This window comes from Carassius auratus, chromosome 46, assembly GCF_003368295.1.
Source record: "Carassius auratus strain Wakin chromosome 46, ASM336829v1, whole genome shotgun sequence".
NCBI classification, from domain to species: Eukaryota; Metazoa; Chordata; class Actinopteri; order Cypriniformes; family Cyprinidae; genus Carassius; species Carassius auratus.
In genome coordinates, this window is record NC_039288.1 from 8,072,813 (window position 1) to 8,094,937 (window position 22,125).

At 35.7% G+C, this 22,125-nt stretch overlaps 1 protein-coding gene across 2 annotated transcripts; it reads left to right on the forward strand.

The window, feature by feature from the left end:
* Nucleotides 1–1,281: 1,281 nt before the first annotated feature.
* On the forward strand, nucleotides 1,282–21,784 carry LOC113064046 (actin filament-associated protein 1-like 1). 2 transcript variants are annotated; one of them, XM_026234563.1, is made up of 19 exons: nucleotides 1,282–1,407; nucleotides 11,260–11,385; nucleotides 11,624–11,707; nucleotides 12,557–12,645; nucleotides 12,848–12,959; nucleotides 13,040–13,138; nucleotides 13,225–13,436; nucleotides 13,657–13,836; nucleotides 15,584–15,676; nucleotides 15,797–15,875; nucleotides 17,190–17,345; nucleotides 17,449–17,660; nucleotides 17,745–17,890; nucleotides 18,005–18,077; nucleotides 19,002–19,098; nucleotides 19,233–19,400; nucleotides 20,424–20,599; nucleotides 20,671–20,799; nucleotides 20,959–21,784. In XM_026234563.1, exons 1-19 carry the CDS (start codon nucleotides 1,386–1,388, stop codon nucleotides 20,983–20,985), a joined length of 2,280 nt encoding a protein of 759 aa, XP_026090348.1. In that variant the 5' UTR covers nucleotides 1,282–1,385; the 3' UTR covers nucleotides 20,986–21,784. The 2 variants fall into 2 exon arrangements, with proteins under 2 accessions (XP_026090348.1, XP_026090349.1); XM_026234564.1 differs by having other exon boundaries at nucleotides 19,005–19,098.
* Nucleotides 21,785–22,125: the final 341 nt, after the last annotated feature.

Here is a 22,125-nt window from a genome sequence, read left to right on the forward strand (position 1 = left end):
ACTGTAGGAGAGACTGGAAAGGTGTGGATTGGTGTAGATTTTAAAATCGAATTTCTCAGATAGTAATAATAATAATAATAATAATAATAAAAAACTTATAAGTACACGTAAACGTGTTCTATTTTGTATGATTTGAATGATTTCAGCGTTGTGCCAGGCCTAGTCGTGGTAAACAGAAAATGTTTATATAGCTATATTAAACGACCTGCTTTAAAACCATGTTAAAATCATGCAAACGTACCAAAATAATGCAGTTATTTTATAGTTTACTGTAGTTTGCATGAGTTTATTATTTTGAATAAGATTTATTTTCAGTTTTCATTTTAATTTTAGTTCAAACTGTAGTCATTTTGTTGGATGTTTTGATATTTTTAATAGTTTCAGTAGTATTTTTTATATGTCTATATAATTTTCATTTCAATTTTAGCTTTAAATAGTTTAGTACAGTAAATTAAAAATGTCTCATTGAAAACTAGCTGAAATAACATGTTTAAGTTTAAGTATTTTATTTTATTTCATGTAAGTAACGAACATTTTTTTGTGGTTGTAGTTTTAGTTTTAGCTGACTATGAGCATGCCATTAACTTGGATTCAGATAGGCAACTTTAATTTTAATGAAGTATGTTAAAATTTACATTTCCCTCCATTATTTTGTTATATGCATGCATGGCATATTTTGGGTTATAGTCAGTCACACAGCTAAAACTTACTCAGATAATATAGATATAACTATCTATGCCGCATTTTTCTTTCCAAAAGGATTTTTCAGATTTTAGGTTTATTCGTGTTTATTTGGTGAAAATTAATTGATATCACATAAATGTATAAAGACCTTGTCATTTCTCTACCTCAGGAGGGTGCTAAATTTTAGCATAAAAAAAAAGTTAATGCTAAATCCCTACCCATCTTGAATGATTACCATTGACCCTGACTCATAAATGTGACTGCCTTCTTTGTCTTTTTGTTATTTTTTATTTGTTTATTTTTGAAAGACAGGATAAATTCAAAAGTGCTGATACACCAATTATTTACTGCAGTCTTGCAGTTGACAGATCTGTAACTCTCTCCAAATACACTGTTTTGAAATCAATCATTTCACGCATCAGGTTAAAAAGACCTGCAGAATGACGTTGTCTGCCTCTGTGAACTCATAGACATAATAAATACTTTATGTATGTATTATGTCTATGTGTGAACTAGCCGTGCATTGCTCGACGAGCACTAGGACCCGGATGAGCAGAGATTTGGCCTGGTCTGCACGCGCCCCTGTCGTGTCAAAAATGTAGTGTTGGCCACACGCGCGCTGCACAAGATGCTGCTGTGCATTACAGTGAGGGACTATTGAAGTCTGTTACGGAGTACTCAACAAAATTATTCTCTTCGACATGGAGATCAAAGATTCCACTTGTGAGTATGATTTTTTTTTTTTGTGTTCGAAATAAGTAATACTGCGTTAGATTAGCTTTTTATAATTATGAAAGTAAGTCAGTCGCACCTTTTCTGTGTACCTGTGTTGGTAAATGAATCTGATGTTATTACACAATTATTTTTTTTGATTTCAAAAGGAAACCTTATCAAGACACTTAAACCGTTCTGTTAGTGATGCAATGGATGGTTAATTTCTGAATGGATGGAAAGCATCATTATGTCCGTGTCAGACTATAGGGCAATCACGAAAAGGATGGCTTTTTGTTTCCCTTATGGTCATAAAAGTAAATAATTATTTCGTTAATTATTATGCCTTATATACATTTACTGTTATTATAACCATTTATGTAGATATTTTGGTGGATAGGCCTACAATTTAATGATTTTTGTTATTATGTGTTATTATGTCCCCAGAATATATGTGCCAGTTTTGTTTGCATCATAGCTCCGCCTTATAGAAAAGATGTACATTTCCTTAAAAAAGCATCATGACATCAAAGTGACATCATAAACCTTTCAGCATGTTAACCCGTCAAGCTGGGGACAATCTTGAATAGTAAACCCTGTTGTCTTGATTTTCCACAGTAAATAAAAATGTTTAAAATTGACTTGCTCTTAAATGCATACTTGAAGTCTATTTTTGTATAAAAGCTTTAATAAATATGCTTAAAATTCACTCTTTAAAATCAAAAGGCTGCTATTTTGTGGGACACTTATATTGATTAAATATCATTCTTTTCATTTCTTTTATGTACGTCAAAATCATATTTTGTTAAAGGCCCTAATGAATATATCTTGTGTAAGGAAAGCAAACTGTGTAACAAAATTAATAACAGTAACATTTTAACTCCTGTTTAATTAACACACCTCCTCATTATATTAAAAAAGCCAGACCTTTCACAACCATGCTGGCAAATTGTGCAGTGCTGTAAAATATAAAAAATATATATATATCATCCTCTCATCCTTTATTTCCATTGAACCAGCTATCAGCTCCTTCATCCTGCTGTTCAGAGCTGGTTAAAGGCCAGTTTAGCATGAAGGCTATTCATGATTTGAAAGTAGAAATCCTTTCTCCTCATGGAGGAAATCCGCTTGAGAATGTGTTCAACTCTTGAGTTTGTTTGCATGGATGCCAGGAAAAAAAGCCCATCAGCTACTTGTTGCTGTTTTTAGTTATGGGGGATTTTGGAAATGCATTAGTGAGTTTAGACACATTGGTCAAACTTACACCTTCAGATTTGATGTAAACTTTAGGGTAAACTGTGTAAACTGTGTGCTCTTACCCTGCTATGAATCGTTAGTTTTTCATTATGTTTAAAAACAGTTCAAAAGTGTGGGGTTGGTAATGTGTTCATTTTGAATGTTGTATTTTTTTATTAATATTATTATTATTATTTTTTGTTTTTTTATATATACGTTTTTATTGAGGTGTCTCAATAAAAGGCTCACAAAGGCTGCATTAAATTGATCAGAGCTACAGTATAAACAGTAATACTTTGAAATAGTTATTACCATTTATAGCAACTTTTCTATATTAATATAATATATTGTGTAATTTATTCCTATGTTGGCGAAGCTGAATTTTCATCAGCAATTAGTAGTTAAATTAATGGTTTGTTTTATTCCCAATTGACCCTTCACAAAGACCCGCCTCCCTTAGTTACTGTTGCTATGTCTGACAAGCTGTGGTGCTGTCACGCCACACATCATGTTCTCTCACACAGTGAAAAATACATTGTGAAGCAAAGAGGAGACTAATGATGCACCGATAGAGAAAACAGAGCAGGTTATTTTTGGTATGAAACAAAGTATCTGGTTTCAAATGTTATCTTTTTTTATTTTAAGAGATTCAAACAATAAATACAGTTTTTGGGGCTCTTTAATATGCCGTGACAGATCACTTTAGCGCCAAAGTTCAAGTGGCATGTGAACCAATCATCTCTTCCTCACCAAATAAACATGAATGAACATCAGAAAAAGGCATCTTGTTTCAGCCACTGAAATACATCAACACCCACCATTTTTCAAGTCCACTGACGTTAATCTACTCTCCTGACTGGTTTGTTTGTCGAACAAAATGGCAGATTCAGCGTTATGATTGGTCAGACTGCCTGTCAATCAAACTCCCAGTGAAGGGTCATTTGCCTTTTTAATCACTGATTAATTGATTGACAGCAATTCTAGTCATATATATCGGGGGTTTTCAAACTGTTGATTGCAGAATGGAACAAGGTGGGTCACACAAAGTCACTTGGCTGTGGTTAAATTTGCATTTCAATGACACACAGACTCACACAGTTCAGTCTAGGGCTGCACGACATTAATACGAACTGCAATATCCTTAGTGTGATTTTTGAATTGCAATTAAGTTACGTGTTTTGAAGCGCGGGTGTGCACGAGTTGTAATAACAGTGAAGGTCTCAGAGCAATGTCATTAAAAGGTTCGATCGGTCCGCATTATTAAAGAGAAAAAACTTACTCACTTCAATACACTATATTCTGCATGAGATTGCATACACCAGAAAATTCAAATGTTACGAAAATGGTTTCAGGTAGGCCATGTTCATTCATTTCTATCGTATGTTTGAACTCTGCACTTAATGTCATCCAGTTTTTTTTGTTTGTTTTTTTAAACGAGACACATCTGTTTATTATTATTTTGTACCTATTTCGCAATTATTTTAATCTCTAAACTCTTTTACATAGCTCTGCTTTGCTTCTTATGCTTTTCTAAAAAAGTGTTGGATTGTGCTCCGTTCTCGCCGACACACACGGAAGGAACATGAATGCATTTTTCTTTTTTATTCTGCAACAAAACACAGCAGCACAGATTACAGTTCACTGGAGTGAGCCTGTTTGACTTTTTTATGGACATTTCATATTTTAACATCTGTAAACAAATAAAAACTTAAATTCTAGTAGTGAAAATTTTCAGTTGCACTCTAAAAAAATTAGTCATTTTTCTTAAATACTTAATTTCTGTCATCAAACTTTTAAGTAAAATTAGGCTTAAAGTAATGTCAACCATGTTTTTTTTTTTTCTCAAATATTTTGTCTGAATTGCACTGATTTCTCCAGTTCCTTATGCACAGGCTTACATCTATAAATACCCGTGGCCAAACAGACAAAGGCTTCTCTTTTCCACAGCTTGTGAGCCTGATGGGTCTGCACAGGCCTGACACTGTCTCTCACTCCAGCATTCCTCAGCCCAAGCGCAGCCATCGAGGGCAGCTCTTGTCTGTTGAAAAATCACACAGAGTTTTCATGTTACAGAGGAGCAGGAAAGGTCCTTGTGTGTGACCCTGTAGGCCCTTCCACACTCGTGTCCTCAAACGCTGGAAATCAAAGACAGTCATCGCAGGGGCTTGCTGTGGATGACCGTGTTAACCCCTTAAAGAAAGAAGGTCAGATACTGAGTTCTTGGATAAAGCTGGAAGAGCTTTCCCTAATCAACCTTCCTCAATCCCATTATAATCATGCAAAATAGCAACCAAGATATGAGTAGGAGTAGTGACTAGAACTTAAAGATCTAGAAAGATTTGCATACATGTTTTAGCTTTTTTAATCTTTCTAAATGTGTATCAACTGGTTTTGTCCATACAGTGAAATTCAGTGGGGTCCAAAACAAAATCAGACTCCATTTACTTTAAAGGGGTCAATTGATGACTTGGGTCAGAAAGCTCCTGGATTTCATGAAACAGTATGTTAATTTGTCTTTAGAAGATGAACGAAGACGGAATTCTGAAGATGAATGAAGACAAACCAGTCCTTTAACTATGGACATGATAAAAACACATATGTTCCACATATAAAGAAAGTCGGACAGATTTAAACAACAGAAACAGAAATGATGACAGGATATTTTTCTTTTTGGGTGTACTGTCCCTTTAAGAAAAGAAAAAAACAGTTTTAGAAGGCTACTTTCAAATGTTTTCCATCTGCTAGATCAGTGTTGTTATTAACCACTACTAATAATAACCAAATACTTTAAAGCTAATTAAGAAAAATGGCAAAAGCACATAACAAATTGCTGACACTGGACTGAAACTGAAAACTGAAAATATACAAATAAAAAATGTTATTGTGTAGAATGTACAAATGCAATGACACAGTGCAGAGACGATGGGAAAAGATATTGCAAAAGGCTGCTCTGTTCTATAAATCCAACCAGTTATTAGCTAACACTTTTTGTGTTGGCATTGTAACGTTCATTTTTGATGTACTTTGTGCTGACGAGCATGTTAGTCCTCTGGTGTCTCTTGACTGCCGTTCATTTTCTGATTGGTAGCAGAGTATAATAATGCAACTGCATAATACTTGGTTGCAGATCCAGAAGAGACACTCAACAGTCCTCCAAATGTTTTTGTGAATGAAAGTTCAAGTGTGAATGCCACTGAATAAAACCATCATCCCTGTGGTTTACAGAATCTGTAATGTTAGCATTATCCTCCAACCAGAAAACATTTCTTGGGGTGAAAAAACATTTAGGAGTTTAAATGAAGCATCTCAAATTTCAGTGGTCGCACAGTGCATGAAGTAAACAGTCATAAAATGCATATATAAACGTATATAGACTGGAGGAGGAGGATCCAGCAAGTTTTCATCCACTAAAATATTGAGTTACTAAAATATTGAGTATTATAATTTAGCCATCTCGCACTGATATCCTGATATCGATGACCTTGACTGGTGTTCATCAAAGCTGCTTCTATGTATCGGCCTACTTGTGTGTCCTGCATAGCTATGGCACGTGACGTCTACCCACCCTGAATCAGACAGCTGATAAACATTTTTAAGGATGGTGTGGTCGTGGTATTCTACATATGAAGCTTGTAGGATCTCAACCCTCATTCCTCACCATCACTGGAGAAACCAAACATGGTCTGTGGATAAGACCACTAAACAGGAACAGGTGGTGTGTGTTGTGGATATGGAGTGTGCTATGATTTTTTGTAGTGTTTTGTTGGAAGCCGCCCATATGGGAGAGTCCAGAGCTGAGAGAGAGCGTGCTAGTTAGTGGAGGACTGATGGTATGTCAGTTTTGGGGGTGTGTGGAGGAGAGGAATAGGAAGCAGAAGGTTAGGGATGATAGAAACTGCTGTCATCAGCCAAGACAGGAAGCTACAGCTGCAGGACATATCCCCTTACCCACAATGCCCTTGCCTCAAGACCGCACAGCTGCTTTCCTTAGAATTTGTTTAGCAAGCGATAGTGTGTTTGTAATTGTGTTCAATGATGTATAATGGTAATGTATGTTTGCATTGAATTTCTGAATGCAATGTGCTGCATTGTCCTATTATATTACTTCCTCAAAGGTGCACTGTAAAAAATTTCTTGTTGTTTTTACAAAAACTTTTTGGCAGCTGTGGTTGCCATAATAATTTTGTAAAAATACAGAAAACTGTAAACACATTTACGTCAAAAACTGTTAATTTTACAATATAAAGCTGTAATTTACAAACAAGAAAATGTGAATATAAACCAGTAAATTCAACAACACACAAAGTTAAATCTGTTTTGTACCTTGAAAATACTGACAACCACCATAATAATAAAGATGGTACTGTATAAGAGAAAGCCACATGAAGTATCAAAGCTCATCACAAGTAGCTTCACCACAAGCAGAAGTATATATTAACATATAGAAGGTGCACATTTATGGAAACACAAAACACCATCATGGTAACACACGTGATACTTAAATAATGCAAAAAACTTTCATTAAGCAACAGAAGATGTAACATAAAGCTCAAATGTACATAACTGATAACAAGAACTATTTAAAAACATGATTATTTAAACAAAATACTTTCAAACGTGGAGTGTCACGCAGGGAATTCTGGGAATATCAGTTTACAGTTTTAGACTGTAAATTATACATTGATTTGTTCTTTTTTTACTTCTAAAAGCTGTATAATTAACAGAATTTTACTGTAAATTTACATTAAATGCTTTGTTAGATCTTTTACAGTTTTTCCCTGTATATAGTACGGGAACTTACTGTTAACCTATTATCAGTTTTTTTCCGTAGCGTTTTTACAAAATTTTACAGTTAAAATTACACTTTTTTTTTTACAGTGTGATGTCATTGTGTAATTTTGGAATTCTGGAATGTTGTTTAAAAGTGTGCGCAGTTTGAACAAAGCAAGTACTTTTTTCCAATATCTTCGAATGTAAATTGCTGTATTGCAGATTCCCAGGAGAAAAAAAGCAACCAATACAATATTACAATTATAATTCAACTAGAACAATAAAAACAGTTTATTTTATTAAAATATTTTAATTGATTTGTATTAATGAAATAAGATTAAATGTAAATATTCATATGCATGTGTTTGATCTATTTGAATCATTTTAGATTTTTTTCAGTGTAGAATTTGTCATTTTAATTATAATTACATAACAGTAATTATATAGGCTAAGGTATATTAAAATATTATTTTACTAGTACATTAGTAGTTACATATACATATATTTTTATAAATATTATATATAACTAGATACTATATAAAATTATAAATAACTTAATATCTAATCATTATAAATAATCGATAAATAATTTAAGTTTATTCTTTTAATACATTTATTTACTATTTGTAATAATAAAAAAAGTAATTATAGTTGGTCTGTCTTTTGTCACTTTAAACTTAAATACAATGTGTTTTTGGTCTGTTAGAGCCAGCAGACGGCACAGGCGTATTAAAAGAGTCACTGAAGCAGTCAGATGGGGTTCACCAACCTCACATTCCCACAAATTACACACGAGATGCACGGCAGCGAAAACAGGCGAGACTTCAGAACAGCTGTAACTGAACTGACTGTGCTTAGTTCCACAAACTTGACCGAGTTTCCAAAGAGAAGCATGGTCAGCAGAAGACACAGAGGCACAGAGAGTGTTGTGTGGGAACTTGAGTTGCTCGGAAAAGGGACGGGTCGCTCCTTTGCCCATGTCAGCGAGTGCACAACCAGACAATGGTCCTCTGGAGAGCTGTGGCCCTGCAGTTGTGTTTGCGCTGCTCTCAGTACAATAACAGAGTCATCCTACTCTCTGCTTTCGGTTTTCCGCCTCCTACTCTTCTTCCGCCCCTCTCTTTTTCTTGTTTCCCCTAACAGACACACACATTCACGTTTCCGGCTCTCTGAGAGATAGGAAAACTGTTGGGAGAAGTTAAATGGCCATGAAGCGAATTCATTGAAAGACAACCCGAAAGATAACTTATAATGTTATAACTGTTGTAACTGTTAATGTTGATAACTTATAAGGTATGATTAAGATTGATACCTTTTGGAGATCTTGCACTCTTTAAGATTGGGAAGTGAAATTTAGTACGTTTTGGGGAGAAAGATCACAAATTTTTGACTATTTAATATCGAAATTAGTTACTCTGGAAGTTTCCACTGAAAAAGTGTAAAATATAAAAAAATTGTAAAAGATATTTTTATTGTCAAATGTACATTTTTAATAAATAATATTAATATTTTATATTTGTTTGAAGCTGTAGATTGTGGATAGTAATGTAGTGGAAGGAGAAGTGAGAAAAAGAGAGTGCGTGAGAGAGAGAGAGAGAGAGAGAGAGTTGATCCAGTGCAGACATCCTGACAGTCACACCAATGAGGATGAACTAAAAGAACTCAAAAATCCTCCTCAGCACTCCGCAGCTCAGTTTTGGGTTTGTCTGAAAATGGTGGGTTTCTCATCTCAGCCGTTGAGACCTGTGGGCAGTTCATTGGTTTGCATTCTTTATCTCTTGTGAGCTCAGTGTTTATGCTCTGCTGACACAATTGCAAAGGCCTTTGGAAATCTGCATTGTGAATTATTTGGTTTCTCCTTCCTGAAGTTTCCTCTCTTAGAGTAATAAGATTGAGCCACTTAATCGTTTAGATGCATATTTTAAATAAAATGCACCAGCTGTTCATTCTTGTAATGTTTTAATTTATTCTAGGATTACCAAATGTGTGGATTTTTATTGTTGTATTAAAACTGATTAGACTTAATATTTAAATGATTAGAATTTTTGTACACTTAAAGGAATAGTTTCCCCAAAAATGTTTAGTTGTTTCCCAATTGATGCACTTTACACTATGTACTCAATTGTCTAGTGTATAAATTATGTAAGGTTATTTTATCATCCATCATTAGAGTCTTCCACACTGATTACATTAATCACACTAAAATGGCATGGACTAGTGCAAAAATCATAAGAACAGATCTGGTGAAATTTACATTACTGTACATCATTTGCTCACCAATGAGTCCTCTGCAGTGAATGGGTGCCGTCAGAATGAGAGTCGAAACAGCTGATAAAAACATCACAATAATCCAAAAGCAATCCACATGAGTCCAGTCCATCAATTAATGTCTTGTGAAGTGAAAAGCTGCATGTTTGACAAAACAAACTCATCTACATCTTGGATGGCTTCAGGGTGAGTCCATTTTCAGCAAATGTTTGGGTGAACGACAGTATTCCTTTAAAATGGTACAAGACAAATTCACCAAGTAACATAAATCACTATTGTTGTTTTTAATGTTATTTCAGCCACTGAAGTCTTCACATTTGTGGCCTCATTCCACTTTTTATCTTACACAGGATAGTTTTTTTGACACAAGTTCTCTTTTATTCTTCACCTTTTCATTGATCTTCGCTGTACAATTTAGAAGTAATGAGTAATGCTTAAATGTTATATTTAATGTATACTAATGAATTAATTGTAGCTTACATATAAGAAGCTTTTAGTTCTGCTATTTTGGTTACTAGCCGTTTATATGCATAGCGTGGAATCTGTAACATGAATAGGGTCGCACATTTGCATACTGAGAAATATTAAATGAACAGGATGATGCTCAAAATAGACGTGCAAGCTCAGAAAAGATCCTTTATTTTGATTTCCCCCTTGTTTGCATAGTGGTATGCGTCCTCTGCTTCAAAGTAGCGTTTGTTTTCGGAGCGGTGAGGGTCAAGAAAAGAAACATCATGAGCCATGTAACAGGTTTTTTGATCTGGTCCAGCCAGACAGAAAAAACACATTCAGGGCAAAAGCAAAAGAAAGGTCACATACTGCAGTAATTATTTGTGGCCAAGTAATTCCTATATGGCTAATAATTCCTAGATCAGCCAAGCCAAATGTGTGGCAGGTAGCCTTGAAAAGGGGCTTTTCCTTTCCAATCCCTCTCTCTTGAGCAGAGTCCGGGTGTAGTGTGAAGTGCTTACATGTGTTTCTGTATGAAAGAGACGAGTTAGGTACTTACCCCTGCTTTTTATTCCTTAGCAAGAAAGATGTGTGACTTTAATCACTTTAATCTGTTTCCTAACACCTACAGACAACCATGATAAATGTTGCTGCATTGTTGATTAGTTCTATATGTGAATGCTTATTCAGGGGGTTTCATGTTTCCTGTGTTTGTTAGCCCATTCATAAAAGTGCAGTTATTGTTCACTGTGCACAGATTTGGAAGAGTGCTACCATAAGAAATTAATTCAGGTCATACCTCTATCTCTGCTTATTTATTGCATTAAACCTTCAGGATATCATGTTCAGCCTTTTGGCAAGGTTTCCTCAACAAACAGACAAAGAAATCAGATATCCAACAGCTGAGGCCTGCTTCATGATGGTTTTTAAAAAGCTCAAATGGGCTCAATGGAAATGCCCAATCACTCCTAGTAGCATGGTTAGAAAATATATGAAAGTTGCTTAAGTATTTAAATCTTCTGATGTATGTAAGTGCAATGGGGTTCACAAATCTTAAGAGCACCAGTGACTTTCCCATGTCATCTTCTGCAAACATGTTTCTGGTCACTGATCCTGTCCTTGTCTCGAATCTCTGTGCAGGCATGGAGCACCTGGTGAAGGAGCTGAGTTTGCTTCTCAAGCTGCTGGAGAACGAGAGCGTGAGTTCAGCCACGGCAGAGAAGATGAGTGCGGTCCGAAACTTGGTCAAACAGCTGCAGCCATCCGGTGAGATTGAGCAGCAAATACATAACAACTGAGCAGAAACGCTTGGCCCAGGCCTCGCTAAAGAGATTCACACAGTAACGATTATAGCAATGTCAAAGTATTTCAGGCAGCAAAATTACTCTAAAAATTATTCCTAAAAAGTTTATTAAAAAAAATTAATGATGTATGTATGAAGGGTAAAACACACTTGTAATATTGCAAATGAATTAAATCATTTATTTATAAATTTATTTTATAGTGAATGGATCTGACTTCATATACATGAACACGTCTCTCTGTGGAAATGGTACCAGCTTTGTTGAATCATTGTTTGAAGAATTTGGTAAGTTTATCGCTGTATTTACTAAAACCTAAAAATTACTTTTTTTGAAAATTAAGAAATGGTGAACAGAGCCCCGCACATGACATGCAAGAAAAACAACTGCAAGTTTTGATGTATTACAATGTTTTATGTGATGCTTCGCAAAACAAAATAATATTTTACTTGCTATAAGGAATTTCTACGGAGCCCCGCACAAAAATATTGTGCTAAATCATGTGCACGATTTACTAATTCGTTCCCTCAATGTACTAAAACATGCACACGATAACTATTGCGTTCCCTCGATTTACCATTTCGTTCACTTGATTTATAAATTCTGCGCACGATTTACTAATTCGTTCCCTCAATGTACTAAAACATGCACACGATAACTATTGCGTTCCCTCGATTTACCATTTCGTTCACTTGATTTATAAATTGTGCGCACGATTTACTAATTGGTTTCCTCAATGTACTAAAACATGCACACGATTACTATTGCGTACCTTCGATTTGCTAAATCGCGTGCACAATTTAGCAAATCGAGGGAACGAATTTGTAAATACTGCGCACTATTTATAAATCAAGTGAACGAAATAGTAAATCGAGGGAACGCAATAGTAGTCGTGTGCACATTTTAGTACATTGAGGGAACGAATTAGTAAATCGTGCACACGATTTAGCCCACTATTTTTGTGCGGGGCTCCGTAGAAAGTAATATATTCTTTTGTTTTGCGAAGCATCACATAAAACATTGTAATACATCAAAACTTGCAGTTGCTGCTAAAAAGTTGCTTTGTTTTAACCATTTTCCCAGGATGTCATATAAATTGCATGTTGTAATTTTTCATTTTTGATGTTTGTTCTCAGACTGTGACCTGCAGGATCTCAGGGACTCACCTGATGAGATGAAAGATGTGGAGCAAGAGGAGGCGTCCAAGCACCCACCCACAAAATCGGTAAAAGAATATGTATCAAATACAAAAACATATGCTAGCGCTCAAAAGTGGGACAATCATCAAGGAACAAATTCACTTTTCACAGACAGTGTATGCCAAACGAGAATAATTAAAACCAAATTTAATAGTGTTTTAGACTGAAAATAATTGTATTTTAAGCATGCAAATTTAAATGGAAAAATGATTGGTTTTGTTTTGTCAGAGTCCCACAGACACACCCCCTCCCCTCCCTACCACACCTCCTCCTGATGATTACTATGAAGAAGCGGTCCCGCTCGGAACAGGCACAACACCCCAGTATATAACTACTCGCAGTAAGTGCAAACACATTCAAGCCTAAGATGGCACAATAACAGACAGTTATGAAACCTAACACAATGTGCTTATTTACCAGACAACTCCAGCCCTCCAAACTCAATAGAGGATGCTTATTATGAAGACGCTGACAACAATTACCCAACTACTCATCTAAACGGGGCCAGCAAAAACTCCTGTAAGGAACCAGTACTGTTTTTATGCTTGTGCCTATGAAAATGTGCTAAATTTATAAGGAGTTTTAATAGCTGTTGATGTCAACAGACAATGATTCTGATGCACTCAGCAGTTCTTATGAGTCCTATGATGAAGAGGATGAGGAAGCTAAAAGCAGAGAGAGGACACACCAATGGCCTTCAGAGGAGAGTCCAGTCAGTCAAATGAAAGACTGCCGCAAAAGCGCCTTCCTGCTTCGCAAGAAACGCTTCGGTCAATGGGCTAAGCAGCTAACAATCATTCGTGAGAACAGACTTCAGGTGAATCGTACTGGAACAATTAAATGGTCATGAGACCCCAGAACACATTTTTTGAGATGGGAACAGATATGTACTGGCTGCACAGTAAGTGGAAATTGGTTATTTTTTGCTGGTGGTTGGTTTGCTGTGCTCTTACCAACACAACTGGAAAATATGTTTTTGAAGGGACTTATATCGGATCAATTCAGCAAGCTCTAAACAAAGCATTTCTTCTCCACAGTGCTTCAAGAATCCCAAAGATCACTCTCCACACGTTGACCTCCCCCTAAATCTCTGCAATGTCATCTATGTGCCTAAAGATGGACGCCGCAAGAAGCACGAGCTTCGTTTCTCCATGCTGGGAGGAGAGGCGCTAGTGCTGTCTGTACAGAGCAAAGAACAGGCCGAGAGCTGGCTCAAGGTGCTTCATCGCAACATATGTCATAATATAATGACTTTTAATAACTAAATAAATGACTTTCAGTTATTTTATTATGTGAGAAGAAAGTCTTTGTAGGAAATGCAGGGTTCCCATGGTTGTGGAAAACCTGGAAATATCAGGGAGTTTAAAAATGGTGATTTCCAGGCCTGAAAAGTCATTGAAATGATTACATTCTTAAAAAGTCAAGGACATTTCATAGTGAATGTAATGATTTCTACTTAAGCTCAGCGTTATTTTACTAGTATTATTTACATGGACTATTTGGGTATTTGTTAACATTTTAATTAGCAGATTTGTTTATATTTTCAACTTTCATTTTAATTTTAGTTGACTTTTTAGTGATTTTTACAAATCCAAATTTTTTTATTTACCTTTATTGTATTTATATTTCAGTTTAAATTTTAGTTATTTCAATACTTCAGTTAGTTGGCCAGGCCACATTTCAAAATTTAAGTTCCCTTTCAGTCAGTCACTTTCGACGTAAGGTTGGTGACCAACAAATTGGGAATCTCACCAGAGAGACCAAACTACTCTGAATGAAAACTATACAAGCCAATGCAAGTGCAAGCATAAAAAGGCAGCAGATGCACCGCATACATTCGGAGCAGAGCGATAACGTCGTTCTGCTCCTGCCAAGTTTTGTTTGTCTTCAGAGAATGATTTCAGCACGCTCTAGAAAGCTCTTCTGTGTTGGTGGATAGTGCTACAGCGGTGGTGGTTTCCCATGTAGACTGGGTTGCACGCATCAGGCTGCACTACCCCCTGTTTGTGTTGCAGCACGCTAAGAGCCTTTTTCCTTAAAAAAACATTGACAGGTGGGTGTGTCTTTGTAAAGACAATGTTGCATTGAGCCTTTTCTGTTGCCAGCGTTCAGCAGTGGGCGGTTAGAGAGAGCTGGCAAAGGCCCTACTCAAGCATCCTCTGCCCAACCTTGGAACCAGATAAGTGTTGCACTGCACTCTCAGCCCGGTTTGGTTAGGGCCACGAGCTGCCTGAGCTGGGTCACTGTGTTCCACCTCGCTGCCCCTCTGCGGGTACTTTGGTGGTTTCACTGGTGCCAGTTGTACAGTATCTGGAAACCTGGCTGCAAGTAGACAACGTATGCAAATGTGCATTGGCTCGATTAGTTTACATTTGAAGTAAATTTGACTTTTTTAGCGAGATTCCCAATTTGTCAGTCACTGATGTGACGTCTCCGTTCCCTCCTTCAGGGAATGAGGGTTACAATACGTAACCGAGACGTTTTTCTTTTTTACTTTATTTCAGCTGCAATGCCAATTTTGTTTATAGTTTGAATTTTGGTTAGCAATAACAACGCTGATGTTCAACTCAATGAAATATCTCTTTCTCTAGAAATGTATATTTGACAGTACAGTACCTATGAACTTATTAAATAAAAGTAATTTGGTAATCAAGAATGACAGAATAGTAGAGATGAAATAGTCGAAAAATGTGTGAGCCCTGGAAGTCATTTTTCTCTAACAAAGATACAGCATTTAGGGCTTATTATGCAAAATTATTTGACCAATCATAATCAAGGATTAATCACACTGAAACTGATCACTGTATAGCAATAATTCTTGTAAACATATTCCCAATAATGTTCTGACTGTTTTCAGTTTTCATAGTGTTGTGGTATCATGGATCAGAATAAATCTGTTTCTGACGGATTTTATTTCATTTTATTTTATTAGTTGCATAAATCTCTTCTGTTAAAACTATGTAGGTCATTCAGGAAGTAAGTAAGCTGGCAAACAACATAAATGGAAAAGAGAGCTCATCTTCTCCCAAGATCCTGCGAAAACTAGAGCTGGATAAGGTAAGGCTGAATAGATTACTAGCATCCTAGAGTACACTACGGCTAAACTCTACTGATTACAATATTGACCAGCGTGGTGATCCCTACAATTGCTGTCTGTCTTTTTCCTGGTTATTGCAGATAATGGGACCAGATAAACAAACTTCTGATTCTGACAGTGCACCCAATGGAGACGTTACCCGTGAGATCTGTGAGAACGGTACAAACGATCAGCTTCTTTGCCTAGCGTATGCTTTTGTGGTCAGAGTCGGTTTTCCAGGTGTGGTTTAATCTTGTTAGTTCTGTGATGTCATGCTGAAACAATGGCATTAGGAAGGATGTAGCTGCTGTGTGCAGTACTTCCTGTGTCTTTGATGTGTCCAGAGGTTTAAAGTTTGTTCTTTTTAGTGAGTCACATCCATCTTTTCTTGTTTTTTTAATGTTTTGTATCAGCATACACATTATATTGGTACTATATGGAATATCAGCCAAAGCTAGAAATAATTTTTTATTGATCATGAATGGCCATTCGTCCCCTTGGAATTATAATAGATTTTTTATGTTGTATACATTATGGGATTTTTATTTAAAAAACAATAAGGTTCTATCTACACAGTTGAATGGAATGCAAAAACTTTGAAGCTCATTATCTCAAAACTACTCGGAATGCAGATAGAACCTTATAATTCCAAGGGGACGCAATATTGAAATTAACTGTCCATGTTCATTTCCTCTGTGTTTACATTTGGATTTCCTTTTATCCAAAGCGACTTACATATGACGACAATGGAAGCAATCAAAATCAACAAAAGAGCAATGATATGCAAGTGGTATAACAAGTCTCAGTTAGCTTAATGCAGTACATGAAGCAAGGTTTTTTTTTAAATCATATAATAAATAAAAAGAAAAAGAAAAAAACTTAAAACAACTTGTTAAATTTTTAAATGTTATTTTAGTAAATCTCAAAATTATTATACATTTTTCATACTGTATATATAATGTTGTCATGCCTAAATTAAATTGCATTTAAAACTATTGATTTTAGTTTGTAATATTTAATTCGTATCTATACAAAATAATAATACAAACAAATGTTTAATAATGATTTATTTGGACAAAATAGTATAGAATTAGCCATTCAGCCATTTATTTGTTATTGTCCAAAACATTAAAATAATTATTGGTTCATTGCTGTCGTCCAGAGGTCTTTTATAAGTCATTTAATTTTAAAACTAAGTTTGGGCACTTTTAAATTTCAGGATTAGAAATAGCGCACATTACTGGATTCGTTAAGTTCACTTTTCAAGAGTTACAGATGGATCTTGATTTAAAGTATGTAAAAAAACACTTGAATACACATTGCTGCAAGAAACACTTAAGTTATACACTTAAGTATGCTGTTTCCCCTCTCCTCAACACTGCAAACAAAGGAAGTCAAAGGCATCTTTGGAAATAGAATCCAAACATTTGTTTTGTGTCTTGTTCTTGCACTATAAGCATCCTCTTATGATGCTTCCTGTGCTTCTTCCTGTAGGGAAGGGCAAAAAAGGGACATTCTCTGAGCTGACTGGATCTATGAGTCGAGCCGCTGGCAGGAAAATCAACCGCATCATCACTTTCTCCAAGAAGAAGCCGCCCCTACCGGGCGAAACCAACACGCTTTCCCACCTGGATGACAATCCCCGTTGTGGTGAGGGGACATGAATCCACCGAGCCTTTGTGTTTAGCTGTGGATCATTTTCAGATTTGGAGACTTTCCTGCAAGTTTCTGATGCTTTCTTGTCTTTTGCTAGGTTACTTGAATGTCCTGGCCAACCAGTGTTGGAAGGAGCGCTGGTGTTGTGTGAGGAATGGGACTCTGTATCTCCATAAGGACAGAGGGGACATTCACTCCCATGTGAGTGCTTTAGCCCTCCATGGTGTAGAAGTCTCACCTGGTCTTGGACCCAAACATCCTTTTGCCTTCCGCATCATGCGAGCGAGCAAAGAAGTGGCCGCCCTGGAGGTAAAAAAATATGGATCTCTGTTACATTCTAAGATCTTTCATTAAAACAGCATATGGATAAGTCTGTAATATGATCAACCTCAGGCGAGCTGTTCTGTGGAGATGGGCCGCTGGCTGGGGGTTTTGTTGGCTGAAGCAGGTAGTGCTACCACCCCTGAGGCACTGCATTATGACTATGTGGATGTGGACACCATCAGCAGCATCCAGAACGCAGCACGGCACTCTTTTCTGTGAGTAGAACTAAGGATATTTAGCCCGTTCCAACTGGAATGTGTAAAGAAGTTCACTCAGATTCGTGGTAGTTTCATGCTAATACTTATTTTATTAAATATTTCATGCCATAGGTGGGCGACCTCCTCCAGCAGCACCTCCACAGATCCACGGACTTATGATGAAGTACCTTATGAAAGCTTTTTGGTAAGGTGTTAAGTTAATAAGTTAAAAATGTATATCACATATGTATTTACTTATTTAAATTTTATTGCATTTAAGTAAAAATTGTTTTGTGGTGTTTTGTAAAATCACACCCCTCAGCAACAGTAAAGACTTTTCTATGGTGTTTATTTGAGTTTTGTATTCATCAAAAAATCCTGAATAAAATATCAGTTTCCGCAAAATTATTAAACAGCAGCATCCATAATAATAAGAAATGCTTTTGACACCAAGTCAGCGTATTAAAATGATTTATAAAGGATCTTGTGACACTAAAGCCTGCGGTCATCATGCTGAAAATGCTACTTTTTCCATTACAGCAATAAACCACATTTTGAACGGTATTTAGATTGAAAAGGTAACTGTAATAACATTTCACATTATTGATATTTTTCTGTATTATCAAATAAATGCCTTGTTGAGCATAAGAAACTTCATTTAAAAATATATATTTTTTTAATTACTGATCCCAAACATTTGAACAATAGTGTAAATTCTTGGCATTCATGATCAAAGAGTATTAATGAAAACTGATCGTTTTTGCTGTGTGTCGGAGGTTACTTAGAGATTTTTATGACATTTGAAAAGAATGTTTCAGCCAAGTTGGGTCTTGTTTCTGGAGTTAAATGGAGAATAACCTCAGTTCTCTTAATTTTTTCAAATTAGCACGAAAGTCAGCAACAAATACTGTATGTCTTGCTGTTTTATTCTCTGGATTACTTCCTAAAATCATTTCATAGTACCATTTCTTTCTTTGTTGGGTGATTTAAGTTGTGCAACAGTCTATGTTATGTCTAGTCAGCTACAAATCTCGTCATTGCAACGACGTTCCTGTTAAAGGTTTTGTTTCCACACAAACTGTTATTACTCCTCATTTTTTCCCCATCTACTCTGTCTCTTTTCCACCAGCAGGTAGATGACAATCAGTCTAAACTGAAGCAGTATTCCTCTATGTCCAGGGTGGATACAGCCAAGGTTGACCCACAGATCACAGTGAAGCGACACGGTACCTCTAAGTTGTTTCCACTAGAAAATCACTTTTTTTTTTTCAGCATCATCTAGACAAATGTACAAACACAATCATAGCTGTACTTGTTAAATACCATTTATGAAAAATTCCGTCTTATTTTTGTGTTGTAGCTGTGAATCACTACGGTAAATATGGAAAGACGAGGGCGGAAGAAGATGCACGACGGTATCTCAGTGAGAAAGAGCAGCTCGAGAAAGAAAAAGAAGTACTCAAGAAGAACCTGTTGTCACTGCGCTCAGAAAAGAGGGTGGTGAAGCTAGAGCTGAAAAAGGAGACTGGTAAGAGAGAGAATTGACTGGTTTGGGTGTTAATCAATAACATTCAAGGTGGTGTGTTCCCATTTTTTGCAGTATTTGGCGCCACCTACTGACAATATGCACAGTTATGGGAGATGTTCATTAAATGTTATGTGTATATTGTAAACTGCCATTCAAAAGTTTGGGATCAGTAAGATTTGTAATGTAATGTAAAGAAGTCTCTTTTGCTCATTAAAGCTGCACTTATTTGATCAGAAATACAGAAAAAACCCAGTAATATTTTGAAATATTATTGCAATTTAAAATAATGGTTTTCTATTTTAATATAATTTAATCCTGTGATGCAAAGCTGATTTTTCAGAATAATTATTCCAGTCTTTTGTGTCAATCCTTCAGAAATCATTCTTAAATGTTGATTTATTATCAATATTGGAAACAGTTTTTCTGCTTACATATATATATATATATATATATATATATATATATATATATATATGAACCTATAATACTTTTTTTATGATTCTTTGTTGAATAAGAAGTTTGATTTTGTAACAGTGTATACACAACCAAGTTTGGGGTCAGTATTTTTATTTTTTAAAGAAATGCTTTTATTCAGTAAGGATGTGTTAAATTGTCAAGAAGTTATAATAACGACTTATATTGTTATAAAAGATTTCTTTTTTATATAATCTCTGTTCTTTTAAAATCTGTTCATCAAAAAATCCTGAAAAAAGTAGCAGGTTCCAAATAATGTTATTAAGCAGGACACTTGTTTCCAACATTTATAATAAATCAGCATATTGGAATGATTTCTGAAGGATCATGTGACACTGAATGCTGAAAATTCAGCTCTGCGTCACAGAAATAAATTCAATTTTAAGGTATATTAAAATAGGAAACCATTATTTTAAATGGTAATAATATTTTACAATATTACAGTTTTTTTCTGTATTTTTGGTCAAATAAAATATGGTTTGAAACCCATTTAAAAAATCTTACTGATCTCAGACTTTTGAACAGCAGTATACATGTGTGCATCATCAGATAAACAGCAGAAAGCTATGGAGCAGCATCTGGCCCAGCTGGAGGAAAGCTGTCGTCAGAAGGAAGCTGAGCGTGTGGACCTGGAGCTGCGACTTACGGAGGTGAAGGAGAAACTGAAGAAGTCTCTGACTGGAGGAATGCTGGGGGCGCCTGTGGAAAACAAACCTACCATTAAGGTACAAATATCCCTTTCCCTCAGCCGAACTTGATTCTGTAGTAACATTTATTTATATCTTAATACCTCTAGGTTCCAGTAAAAAAAAAGGAAGATATTTACAATGGTGCCACTGTGCCGGTCAACTGTGCATCTGAAGTGAAGAAACGCCTCCCTTCCGTCTATGCATCCTCCAGAGGAAATGTCATGCAGAAAGCCAAGGTGTACCGTTACACAAATATTAAATAAAACACATGGTGATGCTTGAGATGTATAACTGTCAACAATTATAAATGTTTTATTATATTCTTTTTCATGTGTTATACTTATCTTTTGTTTTTATTCTGTCCTTACTTTCTGTTTTGTTTATTTTGTATTTAGGAATGGGAGTCAAAGAAAGTGATGTAATTATGGCACAGTCATCAGGAGAGACTGAGGATCTGTTTAAGAGTGTTAAAGGAATAGTTCACCCTAAAATAAACGATATGCTAAACATTTACTCACCCCCAGACCATCCAAGATGTTAATGAGTTTTTGCTTCATCGTAACAAATTTGAAGAAATTAAGCATTGCATTACCTACTCACCAATGTCTCATCTGCAGTGAATGGGTGCCGTCAGCATGAGAGTTTAAACATCTGATAAAAACATCACAATAATCCACAAGTAATCCTCATGACTTCATAATGAGTACATTTCCAGCAATTTTCATTTTTGGTTCATCTATTCTTTTAAAGCGAAGAAGAGATCGTCCGTTCTGTCCACTACATTGCACTTATGCAATGGACAGTTGATTGTATATTTGATGGTAGCCTGTAAATAAAAATGAATGTTAAAATAAAAATTGTATGAAGATGGCAAGGATAAGAGAATGTTCAAGAAACAAAGTGTTTTATAAACACCTGTTTGTTTTAAAATAAGTGTTAAAATAGGTGCCTGAATTCTATGAAAACTGTGTGTTATGTTTATTACTATATTCTGCCAGAGGATACAGATGTGGCCTGCTGATCTCTTTGTGCAGTTTTGAGAACAGTGTTAATATCTCTCTTTCTTACGTTATGTGAAACTGAACTGCCATTTTTCCCTTTCGTTAACACTAGGGCACTTAATTTACCGATTTATTTATTTCTATTTTGTACATAAAAGCAGTCTAAATAAAATAATCATTGTTTTTTTCCCCCCTTTGCAACATATCGGTAGTTTCTTGTATTAAAAGTGTGTTCAAAAATGGCTTTTTTGGAGTTCTGTTTATTTAAGCAAATGTCTTTTTTAGTTTTAGTTTTGTGTATAATAACATTAACTCAAATGGGCTTTGCTTCTAAAAGCTGTGAACTGGGGGAAAAGTCATGGGTTTAACAGCATTCATCAACATTTGATGAATAGGCAATCAATCATTTATCAAGCAGATCCATGGCAGTCAACTGGTGGTCTATTATTTATTTTATACAGTGCTACAGATAAAATAACCATTTTAAATTAGGGGGTCTATGAGCAGGATGGGTGATCCTTGCCTGGGGCACAAAAGGTTTACAACCCCCTTAAGCAGATT